The sequence below is a fragment of the Ambystoma mexicanum genome, chromosome 10 (genome assembly GCF_040938575.1).
Source record: "Ambystoma mexicanum isolate Mex_15411 chromosome 10, UKY_AmexF1_1, whole genome shotgun sequence".
Classification (NCBI taxonomy): Eukaryota; Metazoa; Chordata; class Amphibia; order Caudata; family Ambystomatidae; genus Ambystoma; species Ambystoma mexicanum.
Window position 1 is genome coordinate 158,081,626 of NC_090932.1, and position 20,537 is coordinate 158,102,162.

A 20,537-nucleotide genomic window follows, 5' to 3' on the forward strand; every position below is an offset into this window, starting at 1 on the left:
GACTTTGAATGCTGTACATGTTTTTCAGGGTCTGGCAATTTTTTCCCAGGCTCTGACTGCCTGCCTTTCGGTTTCTGGGTTGTTTGAACTTGCCTCGTGGAAACCTTTAGTGATTTTGCCGGACCTTCGAAGATTCCAAATGAGGCTGTAGATATTTTGGAAGTCAGTTTTGGATTGAAACAGATTGCTTGTTCGTTCGGGAAAGACACAGAACCACACTCGGGGGGTTGCACGACCTGGACTCTAACTTCTTGCTGGCCGGTCGTAGTTGAAGATTCACTAGCTGCATCAGTGTTGTTCGAAATTAAAACATTTGCATTTGTATTCTGTGTTTGAACTTGCTGGTTGTGAGGATCTTTGCTTGATCGTGAGGGCACTTGAAGCTTTGTAGTTTCTATGCTTGGGTTCATCATGGCTGAATGTCTCATCCATTTTACGGCTTCAAGCAAACCGTCGGCTAAAGAGTCATTCTGGCAGTGGTGACGCGCTGCGAGGTCACTTAGGCGCTCTTGCCATCTTAATGTTTGTTCTGCTTCTTGTGTCGACCGTAGTTGCAGGAAGTGTGTCACAGAGTCGAATTTATCCATTTTTTCTTTTAGAGTTGTTATGAGTGACGTCTGGTCTTTGTAGGCCTCGTGGAGTGACTCATACATTTTCAAAAACGGAAGGAGTGCCGCAGACGAGGCTGCTAGAACATTATTGTAGATCTGCATTGCAGCTGCTGAGGACAAACTTGGTTTTGACTCAGTGCTGGTTTTGTCTGACAGACTTAAATGTGAACTGTTTGAATTCTCCAAATTGGGATCTTTTGCCAGCGTCGAGGTAGCGGCCGTGGTAATAGGTTATTCCTGAGAAGATTGTAATGTTGTAGACTTTAAATTCTCATTTCTCGATTTACTGGAGGGGTCCATGTTAAATGTTGGACCTCTTGGCTTGACGTGAGGTGTACTTGAGGTACTTTCTCCTGTACCACCGCCATTTTGTTTGTCACGTATTGGCGAACACATTTTATTGAAGTTCCCCATCTGCATGTGTCCCATGTTGTCACACGATCTATGAAGGAGATCAGCATGGTCGATGTGATTGCGACTGTATCGTTGGAATGTATGTTGCTGACTGCCTTTTGCAGTTGTGTAGCCATGGAGAGACTGAATGGTGTTAGACTAGCTGGAACCACCTAAAGTACTCAATATGTGGCCTGTGTGCACTGCACAGAGGGAGTGGGCGCTCAGAAGGGATCAAAGAGGTAGTTCCTCCGCAGTCTCCCTGATTATTGCGCCACCAGCGCCAAACAGCCGCTCAACAGCCGTTGGCCTTTACGCCTGTCGGGCTTAACGCCGCAAGGGTATGCTGAGCTCTGTTTTATGTGCCTGGATAGGTCAGGTGATCAGTCACGTGACGGCACAGCGCTCCTCCTCCTCCTGAAAGCGAGCGAGCAGGCGAGATGGAAATGCGAAATGCGCGAGTTCTTAGAACTCCCAGCGCGCGTTGACAAAATACAGCAGCAGCAGCAAGGAAGTGTCTTCTCCTCACGGGAATTGCCATTTGCATTTTCCTCCACGTCCTGTAATTCCAACTCTGAGTCCAATTTAAGTGCAGGATTAGTATATCACACACTTATAATTTAAGAATGCAATGCTGAGCTTGTTGTAACTTGTAACTCTTCTTGTGCAGCAACTGCAGAACATCAGTAACATTGCTGAGTTCCAAACCAGTGTCAACCACACATGCAAGACCATTTTTGAGGATCTGCTGCTCTTTATGCAAGTTATTACAGAGTGCAAGAATTGCTTTCAACATCACCATGTTCTTGAATTAGAATAATTTACATCATCGGAGGAATCAATTGAGGAAATAGACAAACTGCGTGCAGGGGAAGAGGCATAAGCACCTTCAGTTATTCTCACCAGGTCCGGAGATTTGGATACATTCTCAAGAGTGGTGGTAATTGTGTCTGCCACATCTTCCGTCTGCACAGCTCTCATATCACTCTGTGGATCAATTACAGCTTCTTTTTGGAGACTGAGGCATACATTTAGCAAGGAATTGTTGTCAATAGGTTCTGATTCAGGCATGTCCGCTGAATTTGTAATATCTGCGGTAGGTAAATGGAAAACCTCTTACAAATGGTCAGAGCCCACCACGGGGACTTGATGGGGTTTCAAAAAAGAGGTAATTATGCCCTGAGTAGGTGAACACAGACCTTTCTTCTCTCCTTAACGCTGTTGGCAATAGCCGTGGTCACAGGTTTTGTTTGCAATTTCATTTTTTTATTTTTCTTAAGTTGCTAGTTGCCGTAACATGCTTGCTAGCCACTCGGTCAGAACTACTTAGTTGGCATGTCTTACTTATGGCTGTCATTTTATGACTTTCATCAAATACAAGTAACAGGGCACTTGCTGTCGGTCAAAAAGGAGAAAATTCCAACTTCAGGCTCTGCTTCCCAATTCAAATTCTTTATGAGCGAAGAGGTGCTCCACCCCTACCACAACCGACCCCAGCAGGCCACAGTAAACCACTTTACTGCCACGTAGCGATGCAGCGCTAGATTGAGGTTAAGTAGTGGAAGTCTGCAGTTCAGAGTAGTAGGGTTTTGTCTAAACAATAGAAACAATGGAAATCATCAGTGCCTTAACATGCCGTTAGTCTCCCCACAGTAAACGACTTTACTGCCACCTGTCGCGCAAGTAAATGAATAAAATGTCAAATTATAGATCACAGGAGTGTGTGTTGTAGGAGCACTTGTTATAGGCGGGTGCAGCGTAGGAATGTGTGTCATTACAGTGTGTGCTGTGAGAGTGTTTATGGTAGGAGCATGTGTCGTAGAAGCATGTCTTTTAGGAGAATGTCTGTTAGGGATATTTATAATTTTTATGCTTAATCCTCTCTCCCAGTGAGACCCCCTGCACATTTTGCTGGACTTCTGGACATTTTTCTTTCCATCCTGAACGACAGGAGCCTTTCCACCCCCTCTTTCATTCTTATTTGCTCTGACTTTTGGGACCTCTGTTCTTTTGTTTTACCTTCTATGGCGTCTGCTTTCCTCCATATATTTTTAAAGACATCTGTGTTACACTTTTGAAGCACAGAGCACCCTTTGTGCAGTTTTGCTGGGAACCCTTTGGGTTCTACTTTTTATGTCTTATTTCCCTAAAACTACTGTGCTTAAGGAAAAAGTGATGCTTTGTATCTTTCCTAAAACTTGTACTTATGACAGATTGGCACACACCACCTTATGTGGAGTGCTAAGGGGACACCTAGAATTCCCTTTCTCTGTGCTCATGGGACTTTCTAGTCACAGTGACAACCCTACAGTTATGGCTGGTGACAGTGGACGTGTTCTAACAACTATTGTCCTATTTTTACCACAGACGGTGTTCACAAACCCGGTTATGCACAATAGGGTCACCTATGTTCTAAGATATTGGAGCATTGCTTTTTTGCCATTTCTCATGTGGTTGTCCTTTGTTAGCCTGTCTTCGTCCATTCTTAGAGGGGCGGGGTCTGTGAGTGTTTTGTCTTTGGCGGGAACACTGGGGTGTCCTTGCCTAGGCTACAATGTGTCTGTAAAGGCAGGAAGTGGGGAGGAGTTTAACACTCCCCTGCCCTGGGTCTGCCAGAGTACCTAAATTGAACCAATTCCCACTAATTGGACAGCCACCCGCCTCTTTCTGGAAAATGCTAAGAGAGTTTGCAGAGGAGTGAGTGGGAAAACCGAATGTAAGGTGAGGTTCCGGAGGTAGAAGGCAAGCTGACCACTGGAACAGAAGATCCAAAGCTGAATATGCCAGAGGCGCCTGCAGACCCTTCCAGTAACCATGACACAACCACTGCTGTCCTGACCCCGTTTTCTTATCGACAGGGGTGCTCCGAAGAGGACTCCTTCCCTTTGGCTGATGGGACCAACCAGCTCTAAGACAAAATCCAGATTTAGCCATACCCCGAGGTGCTGTGACCTCCAGGGCTGCAAACAGCAAATACCAGGAGACTTACGACCCATTTGCAGTGCAGTGTCTTAGCAAGGCTGGATCTGTCCAGAACATTGACCTCCAGCTGGACCTCCAGAGGCGCAATCCCTCTTATGAGGGGAGGAAGGATAGCTCAGGGGCAACACGTTTGTCATGGAAGGCGGCGCAACACAGGTTCAAATTCCGATCCCGCGCTTAAAAACCACTCGCTGGTATTAAGAGCGTTATAAATGAACAATAAAATCAATACAATAAATAAAATCTAAGTCCCATCACCAGTTTAGTTTAGTTTAGTTTATTCATTTGTAATGCGCACCAGACCCATGGGTAGCAAGGCGCAGTAGTTACAGAAAATGTGAAGCATGCTTGACAGGTTACATATTTAGCATAACAGTATAAATGGCGATTACACAATGAAAGATATACAATATATACAAGTTGGTTACAGTATCTTACATGGTACCAGTAAAAGCGAATAGGCGTGATACATGTCAACATATATAGAAGTGGAAGTGGAGGGAGGTGGTACTGGAGTAAGATCCAGACCAGGGATAGGTGGAGGGGGGCGGTTAGATGTCATTCGACTTGAGCCAGTTGATGTAGCTTTGTCGGAACTTAGGGTAAGATTGGTCTTCTCTAATGTTGTGTGGTAGGGAGTTCCATATTGGGCAGCTTTGACTTAGAAGCTATTTCCATCCACCTTGACGAGCCTAAATCTGGGGATGGCGATGCAGTTGGTATTGATAAGTCTTGAGGGTCTAGTGGAGGATCTTCTTTGCAATCTGTTGGTGGGATAGCTGGGGCAGCATCGTTCAGAGCCTTGTGTGTAAGGGAGGCTGTTTTTAGTTGAATGTTGTTAAGGGTAGAGAGCCAATTGTTTTGATGCCTTAACGCGGAGATGTGTGAACTTTTGGGCACGCCAAGAGCTGCTCTTAGGACGTTGTTTTGAAGGATTTGGATTTTTTGGATAGTAGCTTTGTTGGCCCCAATGTAGAATGCATTGCAGTAGTTTAGACGAGATAGGATCAGGGCTCTTGCCAAGGTAATGCAATTGTTGTCCAAGAGGAAGGGTTTGGCCAATCTAATTAGCTTATTAACAAGGGGGGTCCTGGGAGTCCCTCTGCCAGACATTAGTCCTGGTTACAAGAGACTTACCCAGAGTCTTTAGCTCACTATCTTTCACAGAGAAGAAATATCCCAAACATATCAGTCTTTGTCCTGCCCTGGGGCAGTCCAGCACCGAAATGCTAGGCAATTCTCCTCTGAACAAGAGTACCAACAGAAACCCCAGACACGTGTTTCGGTCTGGTTGGACCTCATCAGTAGGGTGGATCTGTGCCTCTCTAAGAATAGTGAGCAAGGGGTCCACGTCTGGATTCCCCTAGTAACTTAGGGTGAGACCCGAAGTTACTTAAAAATGCAAATTAACAAGGGGGGTCCTGGGAGTCCCTCTGCCAGACATTAGCCCTGGTTACGAGAGACTTACCCAGAGTCTTTAGCTCACTATCTTTCACAGAGAAGAAATATCCCAAACATATCAGTCTTTGTCCTGCCCTGGGGCAGTCCAGCACCGAAATGCTAGGCAATTCTCCTCTGAACAAGAGTACCAACAGAAACCCCAGACACGTGTTTCGGTCTGGTTGGACCTCATCAGTAGGGTGGATCTGTGCCTCTCTAAGAATAGTGAGCAAGGGGTCCACGTCTGGATTCCCCTGGTAACTTAGGGTGAGACCCAAAGTTACTTAAATATGCAAATTAACAAGGGGGGTCCTGGGAGTCCCTCTGCCAGACATTAGTCTTGGTTACAAGAGACTTACCCAGAGTCTTTAGCTCACTATCTTTCACAGAGAAGAAATATCCCAAACATATCAGTCTTTGTCCTGCCCTGGGGCAGTCCAGCACCGAAATGCTAGGCAATTCTCCTCTGAACAAGAGTACCAACAGAAACCCCAGACACGTGTTTCGGTCTGGTTGGACCTAATCAGTAGGGTGGATCTGTGCCTCTCTAAGAATAGTGAGCAAGGGGTCCACGTCTGGATTCCCCTAGTAACTTAGGGTGAGACCCGAAGTTACTTAAATATGCAAATTAACAAGGGGGTCCTGGGAGTCCCTCTGCCAGACATTAGCCCTGGTTACGAGAGACTTACCCAGAGTCTTTAGCTCACTATCTTTCACAGAGAAGAAATATCCCAAACATATCAGTCTTTGTCCTGCCCTGGGGCAGTCCAGCACCGAAATGCTAGGCAATTCTCCTCTGAACAAGAGTACCAACAGAAACCCCAGACACGTGTTTCGGTCTGGTTGGACCTCATCAGTAGGGTGGATCTGTGCCTCTCTAAGAATAGTGAGCAAGGGGTCCACGTCTGGATTCCCCTGGTAACTTAGGGCGAGACCCAAAGTTACTTAAATATGCAAATTAACAAGGGGGGTCCTGGGAGACCCTCTGCCAGACATTAGTCCTGGTTACAAGAGACTTACCCAGAGTCTTTAGCTCACTATCTTTCACAGAGAAGAAATATCCCAAACATATCAGTCTTTGTCCTGCCCTGGGGCAGTCCAGCACCTAAATGCTAGGCAATTCTCCTCTGAACAAGAGTACCAACAGAAACCCCAGACACGTGTTTCGGTCTGGTTGGATCTCATCAGTAGGGTGGATCTGTGCCTCTCTAAGAATAGTGAGCAAGGGGTCCACGTCTGGATTCCCCTAGTAACTTAGGGTGAGACCCAAAGTTACTTAAATATGCAAATTAACAAGGGGGGCCCTGGGAGTCCCTCTGCCAGACATTAGCCCTGGTTACGAGAGACTTACCCAGAGTCTTTAGCTCACTATCTTTCACAGAGAAGAAATATCCCAAACATATCAGTCTTTGTCCTGCCCTGGGGCAGTCCAGCACCGAAATGCTAGGCAATTCTCCTCTGAACAAGAGTACCAACAGAAACCCCAGACACGTGTTTCGGTCTGGTTGGACCTCATCAGTAGGGTGGATCTGTGCCTCTCTAAGAATAGTGAGCAAGGGGTCCACGTCTGGATTCCCCTAGTAACTTAGGGTGAGACCCAAAGTTACTTAAATATGCTAATTAACAAGGGGGGTCCTGGGAGTCCCTCTGCCAGACATTAGCCCTGGTTACGAGAGACTTACCCAGAGTCTTTAGCTCACTATCTTTCACAGAGAAGAAATATCCCAAACATATCAGTCTTTGTCCTGCCCTGGGGCAGTCCAGCACCGAAATGCTAGGCAATTCTCCTCTGAACAAGAGTACCAACAGAAACCCCAGACACGTGTTTCGGTCTGGTTGGACCTCATCAGTAGGGTGGATCTGTGCCTCTCTAAGAATAGTGAGCAAGGGGTCCACGTCTGGATTCCCCTGGTAACTTAGGGTGAGACCCAAAGTTACTTAAATATGCAAATTAACAAGGGGGGTCCTGGGAGTCCCTCTGCCAGACATTAGTCCTGGTTACGAGAGACTTACCTAGAGTCTTTAGCTCACTATCTTTCACAGAGAAGAAATATCCCAAACATATAAGTCTTTGTCTTGCCCTGGGGCAGTCCAGCACCGAAATGCTAGGCAATTCTCCTCTGAACAAGAGTACCAACAGAAACCCCAGACACGTGTTTCGGTCTGGTTGGACTACATCAGTAGGGTGGATCTGTGCCTCTCTAAGAATAGTGAGCAAGGGGTCCACGTCTGGATTCCCCTAGTAACTTAGGGTGAGACCCAAAGTTACTTAAATATGCAAATTAACAAGGGGGGTCCTGGGAGTCCCTCTGCCAGACATTAGTCCTGGTTACGAGAGACTAACCCAGAGTCTTTAGCTCACTATCTTTCACAGAGAAGAAATATTCCAAACATATCAGTCTTTGTCCTGCCCTTGGGCAGTCCAGCACCGAAATGCTAGGCAATTCTCCTCTGAACAAGAGTACTAAATTGGCTTACAAATGTAGGCCGTGGCAGAAGCCAAAGCGTTTACTTGTTTGGCTAGAGAGAGGGTGGAGTCGAGGTAAAAACCAAGTGTTTTACCTCCTTGGCCACCTTGATGAGGTTACCGTCAATGATGAAGGATGAGTAATCCAGTCTTCGTTTTTTCAGGTTGGTGCGAGTTCCAAGTATGATAAACTCTGTTTTGTCATCATTCAGGCATAGACCATGAGTAGCCATTCATGCCTGGATGAGGAGATACACCGTATTGACCAAAGCCAAATCCTCCTGATGATTCCCTGAAAGTGGGAGGAGAAACTGGGTATCATCTGCATAATTAGTGTAGGTGATACCAAGAAGGTCCAGATCATCAAAGAGGGGCTTAGTAAATATGTTGTATAGAGTGGGGGAGACACAGGAGCCTTGGGGGACAGTGCATGTGTTGGGGATCGGGTCAGCTGCAGCGGAGGGTGAGAAGACCCTCATGGTTCTTTCGCTTAAAAAGGACTCAATCCATAGTATGGCCTCACGTGAGAAGTTGGCAGCTGAATCCAGGTGTCTACATAGGACCTTGTGATCCACAAGGTTGAATGCAGCTGAGAGGTCAAGAAGTAGGAGGAAGGCTGTTTTCCCTTTGTCTCTCAATTCGTCGACCTGAGCCTTTAAATCAATGAGGGCAGTCTGAGTTCCGTGTTGGGGCGGAAGCCCGATTGGCGAGCACCTAGTAGTTTGTGAGAGTCCAGATATTTTTCATCAAGTATCTTGAGCAGGAAGGGCACAGTTGTGATGGGGCGGTAATTGATAGGAATGAGAGGCTTGAACGATTTTTTTTTTTCAGTAGTGGGAGCACCCATGATTGTTTGAGGTTGGATGGGACTGTGCCGGATGTGAATGAGGTATTAATAAATTTGGCTATGAAGGGGGCAAGATCTCTTGCAGCGTCTTTTATGAGCTGGGGAGGGCAGAAGTCTCACTGGCAGTTCGACAGCTTGAGCTATAGAATAACTTTCTCAGCCTCAAGAGTGGAAATTTTGGTGAAATTGAAGTGAGTTCGCTGTTATTACCTTTGGGAGGCCATTCGGGGTACTGTGGTTAGAAAGGAGGTTAAGGGATTGTTTTTTTTTTAAGCTATTTTATTTTGAAGGGTGGTCACTTTGTTAGAGAGGGCCTCTTGTATGTCAGAGCACCATGTTTTGTCATTGGTACAGGTTTCAAGGGTAATGATGGGGGATTCAAGTTACTTAAGAATGGAAATCAGTTCTTTAGTGCTAGAGTTGGCACTAGAGATGCGTTTATTGTAGGAATTGTGTTTGGCAATGAAGATTTCTTTTTTGTATTGAGAGGAGATTTCGGTGAGTTTAGTTTTGTTGGTTGTGGAAAGGAGAAGTCTCCAAGTCTTTTCACAGCTCCTTTTTAGCAGTCTGAGGTCTTTGAGTTGGGGCATGAACCATTTGTTAAGATGTGCTTTAGGTTGTGCTCGGTCTGAGTTTGAGGGGTGCAATGGTATCTAGAGTGGTTAGCATAATATTGTTATACTTTGTCCCTTGTTATGTTTTTTTTGTTTCTTGTTAGACACGGAGGAGCAATGGGTGTGGTTGACATGGTCGGTTTGGTGGTGAGAAGTGAGAAGGACAGGAGAAAGTGGTCTGTCCAGGTATAGGGAGTAATGGAGGTGATATTAGCGGTGCAGTTATGTTCCGCCACCCAGTTGAGGGTTCTCCCTTTGGTGTGGGTGGGTTTGCTGATTTTTTTTTTGGGCTAGGCCTAGTTCAGATAAGGTATTAGCAATGGCAGTGGCATGCTTGTATAATGGATCATTGAATCCCAGGTTGAAATCTCCCAGGACCAGCAATTGAGATGTGGTTTTAAGATTGTTAGAGAAGAGTATGGATGTCCTATTCAAATGTTCCAATAGGGCTGGGGGGCCTATAGATGAGGTGAATGGTTAGTGTCTGGGAGTTAGTGAGAGGTAGTTTTGCTGTGAGGGTTTTGCAGGAGAGTGTGATTTGGGTAGTGACTAGTCTCATTGAGAGGCTGGATTTAGAAATTATGGCAATTCCACCGCCTCGTGTATTTTCTCTATCTTGTCTGATTATGGTGTAGTTATCCGGGACAGCCAGGGAGAGCAGAGGTCCAGCTGCATCATGCAGCCAGGTCTCCGTAATGGCTAGGAAATCAAGGTTGTTAGCCAGTATTAGGTTGGCAATGTCAGTGGCATGTGCCACAAGAGACCTAGCATGTCCCTCCTTTTCCTTCCCCCTTGACCATCTCCCTCCCCTCCCTTATTAGTCTAAGCTACCCTCACCTTCCCCTTCCCTCCTCCTACTCCCCTTCACCTCTGCCCCCCCACCCCGCCCTATTCAACTACTCGCTCTATTCCCCTCAGTTAACTGTTCTTCTTGCTGTTTTGTTGATTGATTCATATTGTTATTTGCTTCTACCGTTACTGTTTATGTTTATGTATTAAGTTGTTCTGTTGTACAGCGCTTTGGTGTAAAGCGGTTTATAAACAAATAAATACAAATACAAGTAATGCTGCATTAAGTGGAGTGGCAGGTGATGTCATAGTGGAAGGTGAGGGAGATAGGTCTTGATTGTTGGAGGTACGTGTGATCTGAGTGACAAGGTTGTCATTATTAGTTCAGGTATTATTAGTCTTATGGATAGTGTAGTGGGTGGTTCTATTGTTGATTGGCGGCATGGATCAAGAGGTTCGTATATTTTACTGAGACGTGAGCGAAGTCTAACGTTTCTAGCCTCTAGTCGGCAGGGGATGCTAGTGCCTGGGCTGGGTTTGAGACCATCTCGGTGAGCTGTATGACGGTACTCGTTTTTTGTAGTGTGAGACACAGTCGGTGGGATTTTTTGGAGTTAGGGCGGTGTATGCACCTAGGCAAATGATCAATGAGGGAAAGTTAGTGGGGCAGGTATTGGTTGGGAGAGAGTGCATGTTGAAGGGGGACTCACTAGGTTTGCTTATCTAGGACTCACTAGGTTTGCTATCTGGGAGTTAAGTTAAATATACCTAGGTTCGGATGGGCGGTGAGATGCACAGAGGATACACAATGGATGGCTGCAACTCTCAATTTGTTGAAATAACATATGCTAAATGTGAATTACAGATGTTAAGGCAGGCTTAAAGCAAGTCTTGATGTTGTGGCACACATATGCTGTCATTCCAATGTTATGGCACTATTGGCTATGAAGGAATCGAGGTGTTAAGGCACACTGGACAGGATATGCATCACAAGAGTTAGGACACAGATTTCTGTTTTAGGCACATTAGGCTAGGTATGAATCACAAAAGTAAAGGCAACATGGCAGAGCAGCGTAGTAAGGTAGGTAAAGGTAGCGTGGCAGACTGACTGCATGTCATCTATAGTGGGAGACAATAAGCTGGAATTATTTCAGGTTCATTTGGGCACAATAGAGCAAGGGTGTAGAGTCACAGGAAGATAGGGCACTGAGTTGAATGCAGTTGTCAAGTGGTAAAGGGGGTACGATAGGCTAGAGCAGGTTAAGTACTGGATACACCAAAGGCTAGATATCATATGCAGATCATTATGGGCATGAGCGCTGTAATGTATAGAGTAGCAGTAAGCAGGTAGACCGCATGTAGCATCAGGGGCTCAGGAGCAGATTACAAAACAGCATTTACAAATTACAAGGAGGAAGATTACAAAAAGGCAAACAGTCAAACATATGCAGTATGCAAGCAAGGGTGGGCTAACAGTTTGGTAATTGACACATGTGCTAATGCAAATGCTTATGGTGGAACGTAGTATTACTCACACGGCAGCAATGCAACCGGTTAATGAAGGATGTCGCATTAGGTGCAAAGCTCGTAGTGATAATGTTGGCCACGGGCCCACCGCAACGGTACGGGTGCCCGAGAGAGGCACAGGTTAGCCTCACAATCAGTCAATATGTTATCACAGAAGTAAAGTGGCTATTCAAAGTGGGCTAATGGGCTAATGTTGTGGTGGATATCTATACTGTTATACATTATCAATAGAATCAAGTGACTAAGCTAAGAATGTGGTATGGACCGCCAATAGGGCAAAGTAGGCTACATGCAATGTCCTACCAATACACAGGGTGGCTGGTAAATTGAGTGCATGAACAATTCTTGATAGGTCCCAAAGTGCTAACACAGCACCACATAGCAAGAGTGCAGGACTTCAGAGACTCCAGAGTGCAGGACTTTAGGATCTAATATAATCGACCAGACGTTAATCACCCTTTGTTGGAGCTGATAAAAAGGCACCAAAACCGCAGAGACCTATGAAATCTGCGCTGAAGGTCCTCTCTCATGACTGCTGCTGTGACATCCCATTCAGATTTCTTCCTTTCGTCACCAGACCGAGGAATCAGGAGACCGGGTCCATTGCTGCTGCAGCACAGGAGAAAATCCAGCTTTGTTTATTTCTTCTAACCTAAGGTACTGTGGGGCTAAACATAGAATTTACCTTAAACTGAAGAGTCTGAGATCTGCATTCTTCATGGCTGCACCCAAAGCATAGAATGCCATCCCACCGGATCCACTGCTATTTTCAGAAAGAAGATCAATACACTGCTATTCAAATAAGAAGACTTTGCCGGTATCTCCTCTGGTATAGCATTTGTTGCTGCATAATCGAGGTTGGGTATCTATCATCTCTTCTCTTGTTTGTCATGTTATTTGTTTCTTGTTGCGCCTTTAATCCTCTGGTTCTCATGGAGCACAATACAAATGAATAAAGTAAAGCCGCTCCAGTGTACTGGAGTGAGTTACAAGGTGTTTGGGTGTCCACCCATACCTCAGGCAAAGGCTTAACAGCGTGTGTCCTTTAGGCTGTCCTTTCCAGGGTCCCTATAACCTATGTATTTACTCCTACACTGACATTTTGCTAGTAAGGTATTAGATTTCAAAAAGCACTAGAAGCCATAAGAAGGTTTTTCTAGAATGTACAAAACTGCACAAGTGTGTTTAACCATCCTTTTTCTTCCTACCGCACAAGTGTGTTTAACCATCCTTTTTCTTCCTACATAATTTGTCTGCTGGGATTTTACTCAATGAATGAAATTACTGTTTATCTGTAAATCAATGCGAGTGCGAGGTAGTACCGATAATACGGTAGAACTGTCATTAGTGTTGTTCTCTGTAACAATTGTAACTGCAAGCAGCTACTATTGAAGGAATCACTTATGAAATGTATTGTTATTAATTCCTATGTGCGTTGGTTAGTTAAAATAAGTATATTACCTACCGTGTGTATATAAAATAAATGTATGTTATAACTTCTACTGTGTGTTTCTTTGGGCAGTTGTCTTGACTGGGTTCAGTGTACTTGCCTACATTTATAAGCATTAGAAATACCACTGAAGTTGACATTTCGATTGAGTGATTGTTATTAAACCCATCAAGAGCGAAGATAAAATTATATCACCATGATTGGCGGTCTACACAAGAGAGATGTTTATTGCTTGTGGATTTCAATAGGAACCTATTTGGCCATAATACATTTTCGAAAAGTGGCAGATTATTTGGTCAAATGCCCTTCGTATCAATTTAGAACAAAAATCCTAAGATTTTGTCTCAATTTATGGCCGGTAAATGATGCATTAGCCAGAAGAGGCTTAATTAAAAGTTAATTGAGATATAGTTGGTTTTGTAAGGTGGAAACCACAAGAGAAACTCTTCACCGTATTATTGTTGGATGTGAGGTTTTCTCCTTACAACGCATGCTTCTTTTATCAACGTATGCTGACAATGAGTACTGTGAAAACCAATGAGGAGCTTTGCCATGAGATATTCACTACACAGAAAATCTCAGTTAGAATAGCAACAATCAATATATTAGACTTTGCCTTCGCTTCTCTTGATAATATCAATGGGTAAACAAGCAAAGCTTTTTGAAACTAGACAACCAGCTATTTGAGACGTTAGATGGGGCTATTGGTATCTGGAGTCAAACTTTGCACTGTATTGACATTGTATTGATTAGGGCAAAGTTTGATTTGTAATCTTGACATGTTAACCAAATCATGTGAAATTACGTTTTTTTGCTTATTGTGAAAGTAATGTCTGAAAGAAATGAATTTAATCTGTTAACAAAACATTAAGTTGTACATTTTAAAATGATGAATTGTTTAATAATTTTTAAAAGGTTGAATTTTTTTAACCAGACAAAATAAAAAATAAAAAAATAAACATCACTAATGTAAAGAAAATATATAGGAACACAAGCTTAGAAAGAAGAGAATGTGTAAAATTAGGGTAAATACAGGAAAAATAATTGAATACTCACTAATTGATTTAAGAAAATGCACAAAAGACTTATAGTATACATTGGTCATTTTGAATTTTTTTCCAGTTAGATTCTCTCCTGATGAACCATGGAAACCAGTCCATGGGGAAACACGTGTTGAGAGAAGAGATATGTTTGGGATTACTTACAATCTAATCACATGGAGAATCTTGAATGTGAAAATAATCAATGAAGTAATAATTGATTTGTGAAAGGTGCATAAATTAATATGCTCATATGAATGTGAAAACAATGACGATGCAATTGACTTCTGCATTCAGAATACAATATTATAAAGAAAAAAGTAATGTGGAAACAAGAAAAAAAGTATTGGAAAAACCAAAGGAATACATCTGTTGAGTAATCATGTACCAGTGAAATTAATTGCTAAGATATATCATAAATATTTACAGTTGGCGCACTGCAGAAGGGCTCAGTTTGGAGAAAGGAATACTGTATATAATTGCATCGGTCACAATGAATGGGTCCAAGCATGCTGACAACGGAAAAAATAACAAAAGGATAGGACTCGCCCTGGAATAAGACCTAACTTTGACCGAAATCAATCAAATCAAAACGTTTTCATGGATTTTCCAGGCAGAATCCCATCACAAGGTACAGAAAGCTAAGGAAACAAAATAATATTGGAGGTACAACATTATTTTTATATAAAATGATAGAAGAATTTGTCAAAAGGGATGCTGAAGCGGAAGAACTCTTTCTCAGACACAGACAAACACACAAAGACAATACGTCCCCACAATCATCTACCTCAATTAGAAGCCACTTTGAACAGCTAGAAACAGCCTCCAAGAAGGAACTATCAAAATGGTGGGAAGCAAAAACAATGAAGATGTACTTGGAGTTTGGGAGAATAAAACGTGGCTTAAGAGTATGTATTTTTCCTTCTTTTTAAGAAGAGGACATTGAAGTGCTAAATGATTGGGAGGAACTCTTAACCAAAACATCCAATGGAAGGATGATCAGAATTATAAACCGGGCAGCAGTAGCACATGAGAAAACAGTCAGAGATAGGACAACGGAAAGAAAAAATTACCAGAATTGACCTTAACGATGATCAGATTTTTGACGATTACATATCTAATTTCACCAAAGAACTTAAAACAAGCAAACAGAGAATGTTTATTCGTGATGAGATGGATTATAAAAATGGAAGAGTCTATACGTTCCAAAGAAAATATCACATAAGAAGCAATTGGAAAGCAAAATCTAAAGTCCCAAAAACAACAGACTTAAGAACACCAACAGAAACATCTGACTAATAGACCACCATCGAAAGCGATAAGGGACCTGTAGAGAAATCCAATACATCTACAGAAATACGCAGTGCATCTACAGCCATTAAGGAATGCCCTTTTTTAGAAGAACTCCGGGGAACAAGAAAAGCACAAGACAGAACCCACAGCAGCAGAATGCAACCGATAGAGGAGTAAGAAAGCCAACAAATGTAAATACTTTGACAAAACAAAGAGGGGGAAAGAAGGGGGGATCACAGAAATGTAGGAGAACATCTAAAAGGGATGCAAACACGATCCCAGAGACAAGTAAACGGGTAAACCTGGTCCTCAACCTCTCAGACTATTCAATTGATTCAGATTTAACCACAGCATTGAATAAGGACTGGCCTTTAGCCCCACAAATAAATGAGTACTTCCACACACAGGTGGATACATTAAAATTTTATAGAAGGCTAAAATTGAAGAAATACTTTGAGGACACATCTTTCAAACCAAAAGAACAAGAAGAAGTAAAAGAAATTTCAGGTTTATCAGTAGAATTGGTGGAAAAAACAGTCAACCTGTTGAATATTAATGAAGAAAAAGATTTATAGAAGAACAAGCAATAGACATTTACCAAACAGAAGAAACAACTCTGAAACCAAAATCAAAATTCATGCTGGTAGTGGCAGAAAAAAAGGCAGTGGATATCTTCCAGAAAGCAGTCAGTGAAGAGTTTAGGCACAACTACTTAACCAACAAGAAAGCAAGAGTACATCACAATCTAACGCTAAACAAAAAGCAAGCAATAGACAAACTAGCAAAGAACACCGACATAGTCACCAAAATGACAAAGGGGGAAAAGTTGCCCTCATGAACAGGACAGATTATGTGAAAGAAGGGAACAAACATCTCAACAACAAAGATTGGTATCTAGTTCTAGATAAAAACCCACTATCAGAGCTACAATTGGAATGGAAAATGTTGAACCAAAAGATGAGCCAACATTGGTTTAATGAAGGTTTACTTAATGAAGAGGAACGCGCATATATGGGTGTGACAACACATATACTTCTTACCAATGATTCATAAAGATTATGATTAGGGATGTCACGATATTGATTTTTTGACGGTATGATAACCTTCATTTGAAATGACGGTATACCGCGGTTATCGCAGTATAGCGCGCACGTGTGTATAAGCATTGTCTTAAATATTATTTTGACAGGAAAAGTCACATTTTCAACAAGACACCATACACAAACAAGAAAACATCACCAAGAAGTTGTCTTAGTTCTTCTTACAAACATTTATTTTAGTTTTAACTCAACGGAGCAGGAGGTCCAATTTAACTTTGTAAACCAATACAACCTTTTTAGAAGTTTAATTAAAGAAGAAGGATGCCAAGACATGGATGACACTAGGGTCTCAAAGTAGGATAGCTGGAAGGTTTTAAAAATCAATCAACTGCAGGCATAGCTCTGGGCAATCACCCAGACCAGACTATTGTTTTTCAAGGTCTACCTGCCATCACAAAAGGAAGAACGCCCAATTTGCAAATTCAATATGTTTTGTTCCTTCTGAACAATGATGGTCAGAGAAGGGGTGCCCAGGGGTTATGCCAAAACTTTTGGTTTGCTGAATTATGTTTTAGCTACACTACCAAGGTAAAACGGTCAAAAAGATCATATATCTGCTTACTCAAAGTCTGAAAAAATTCTAGGTATTAGAACGCAAGTCTGAGTGACCAGCAAACAAACCACTTTTGTTTTAGAAAAATAAAAAAAATCACAAATTATGATGCAGAAATACCAGCATGTTTACATGCTCTGTAGATAGTCTGCTCCTAAAAGGAGATAATATGTAGCCACTGCTACTGAATACACGTTCAGAAGGAACACTAGTTGCTGGGATGCACAGGTATTTTTGGGCTAGGTGTGACAGAATGGGTAATTCCTTTTGATGTTGTTTCCACCAAATGAGCGGATCCTCATTTCCCGGAAGAATTGGCAGAGCTTTGTAGTGTTCGACTTGAGCAATGATTGCTGCTTCTGGTTCAGAGTCTGCTGCCATAGAAGTGGACTGTTTCACACTTTCTGTGATTTCCCACAGTAAATCATGTAGTCCTTTTCTGGGATTAACATCAACTGTTTTTTTGCTTGCTACTACTGGAGTTGGTGATGGAACTCCAAGGCTTTGCAGCTGCTGCTCACTCCGTTGTTCTTCACTACCTTGGGGGGTCCCATTTCTTGTCATGGTGGCAGTGGTAAAATCTGATTCCTGATCCTCACCTTCTTCCAGGCTGTGTTTTTCTTGTAAAGCATTTTCTTTTATTGCTTCTGTTGTATCAGACACATTACTGAGGAAGTGTTCTTTGAACCTTGGATCCAGGAATGAACAGATGTCAAGCAACAATCGTGTTTGAGGTGCCTCGTATCTACTGCTCAGGTCTGCTGCAATAGTTTCTTTCATTTCTCTCGCTAGTGGACGATCAGTGGGAGCACAAACCAGAACATTATTCAATAAATGATTTAATATTGGTCTGATTGCTGATGCGGTGACACGTGTGCCACTAGCAAGGGAATCTGTGAACATGTGGACTGATCCAAGTACTAATGAAATGTCCTCAAGGTTCGTCATGTCATTTTGTTTTGGCATCAAATGCCAGAGATTTCTATCTGCCGCAAGAACTGCACACACCGCTTGCTGCTGCTCAGTGAAGCGCTCTATCATGTCGTATGTTGAGCCCCACCTTGTGACTACATCGTGAATCAGGGAATGTTTAGGAACGTTGAGATCAGTTTGTTTTAAGGTTAGCTCTCGTCTTTTCTTCCAGCTGCGGCTGAATGACTCAACCAGCCGTCTGCAACTTTTCACTGCTGTGTCAACGCGCTGAATTTTTAAACACTTTTGAATGCCTAAATTTAAGTTGTGGCCAAAGCAGCTTAAGTGTGGTACTTTAAGTACCTGTTGAAATGCTTTCTTCATGTTTGAGGCGTTATCTGTGCCAATACATGTAAGTCTATTAATGTCTACCTGCCATTGTTGTAACATGCCTTCAAATATTTCAGCTATGTGTTCTGCAGTATGGTCTTCGGGCACATACAGTGTCTCCAAGCAGTGAGACTGCATGACCCACTCTGATGAGATGTGGTGGAGTGTCAGGCTAATGTATGGCTCCCCTTTGCCACCATTGCTTGTCCAAAGATCTGTAGTTGCTGCAAACCACCTGGCTCTGCCAACAGCTTCCTGCACTTCATTTCTCAAAGCTGAATACAATTTTGGGATTTCTTTTCCAGAAAAAAATGTTCGCGATGGAAGTTCGTATTTAGGATTCAGCTGGTTTACTAAATGCTTGAAACCTGGTCTTTCTACTATGTAATAGGGAACCATATCTTTTGCAATGAAGAAAGCAACAGCAGCATTCATTTGTTGTGCAGATTTAGAGGTACGGTCATATTTCTTTTGCTTCTCAAACATTTTTTCCATTGTATATTGAGTGAGGTTTTCTGGGGATTGGCGGCACCACTGCAAATGCAAATGCAAAAAAATTAACTCAAAAGTAAACTAAGGTAGGTAAGTTAAAATCATCTACATGTGGACAGCCCCACACACCAGCGCCAAGGCAGCAGCACCTCATCAGTTCAAGCTGGGCCTGTGTGATGCAGTGCACTGCACTAGTGCGCAATGCACATGTTACCCTCCTAATCATGACGATTTTATTTGGTGATGAACGTTAAGTTTAAAACTTAAAATACCTTTGTACTGGATGATGCTTCTGTGGAGTCTGCTGTAGTAGTGAAAGTGGCAGGATGAGCAAGTCGTTTCCTTTTGATGGACGGCTGGGTTTCTAGAAAAAGGGCTGGATGATGCTCTCGAAGATGCGTAAACATATTAGATGTGTTTCCACCCTTAGCTGAAATTTTTTTGGCACAGGCACGGCAAATGGGAAAGCCATCTTCTTTTATTTCTCCTCTGATTTTAGCGTAGCCAAAGTAGTTCCACACTGCTGAAGTTCTACGTTTCACGGGAGGGTACAGCAGCATTTCCTCACATGATGGGCCGGCGGTGTTGGTAGTGTCATGGTGTTCATCTACCTCTTCCATCATTGTTGGATTTGGTTGTTTTCACTACTTCGCCTAACAGTTGCTCTAGCTGCACTTGTATAAATTTGCCTCACTATTTGACCCTGAAATTGGAAATAAAATAGCCTTATTGACTTTTGATTCAGTCTGTGGCAGTGATCGTACAGTTACAGTACTATTCAACATCAACAAGTCACTAACTTTGATAGATTCAAGTTATTAGTCTGTGAGGTCAATCCCCTCTCCTTTTAAGTAGAACCGTACAAGTGCTTTTAGACTGACACACACCTCATGTGATGTCTGATGATGTGACATTTTACTTTACACGTCACAGACAGGAAATGGAATACATAAGGGTGAGACAAAGAAATACATACAGGTAGGTGGGCCCGGGCCGCCGATTGAAGGCTCTTAAATAATCTGTGGCTACTGGCTATAATATAACGAGCCCCACCCACCAGCTGTATTTCTTTTGTCTCCATTATAATGTAAAAAAGAAAAGTGGAGATCCTTTTTTTGTTCCATTATAATGTCTACTCTACTCCAACAGGTGCGTGCCTCTGAATGCCGTAGTGAGTCTAGTGACAAAGAAGGATTGGGAATTGGGATAGGCAAATGTGCATTTAGTGTTTCAGATCCCTGCTGGATATCCATCTTGTGTCTTGAATCAAGAGTCAAAAGAGATGGCCACCCAGCATGGATGTGAAACACTACATGCCCAATTACCCACGGCCTGCGAAATGCCATAGCTAAGAAGTGGGTGGAACAGATGATTGTTAAGCCAATGACTGAGGTGATAATACAGGAGGAAACTGACAGCCGCAGGGATCAAGCAAAGTCTGCAAACACAGCTATAAGTCGACTCCCAGAATGCAAAATAATGTCGACCTGAAAAATCTATTTAAGCCCACTATACTTTCAGTGATTTGAAGACATGTAATAAAATAAGTTGTGTAATAACAAACAGATATGCAGATTCTTTGCAACAAACCTCCACTATTTGGTGCATGTATACGATCATACGAGGTTAGGTTTTTA

The 20,537-nt window shown here is 42.8% G+C and overlaps 1 protein-coding gene across 1 annotated transcript; it reads right to left on the reverse strand.

Moving 5' to 3' along the window:
* Window positions 1-1,617: 1,617 nt before the first annotated feature.
* On the reverse strand, window positions 1,618-19,523 carry LOC138492834 (E3 SUMO-protein ligase ZBED1-like). The gene is made up of 5 exons (XM_069620177.1): window positions 19,173-19,523; window positions 17,227-18,942; window positions 15,234-15,294; window positions 1,908-2,095; window positions 1,618-1,809 (listed from the first exon to the last, which is right to left on the reverse strand). Exons 1-5 carry the CDS (start codon window positions 19,521-19,523, stop codon window positions 1,618-1,620), a joined length of 2,508 nt encoding a protein of 835 aa, XP_069476278.1.
* Between the last annotated feature and the right edge of the window lie 1,014 nt (window positions 19,524-20,537).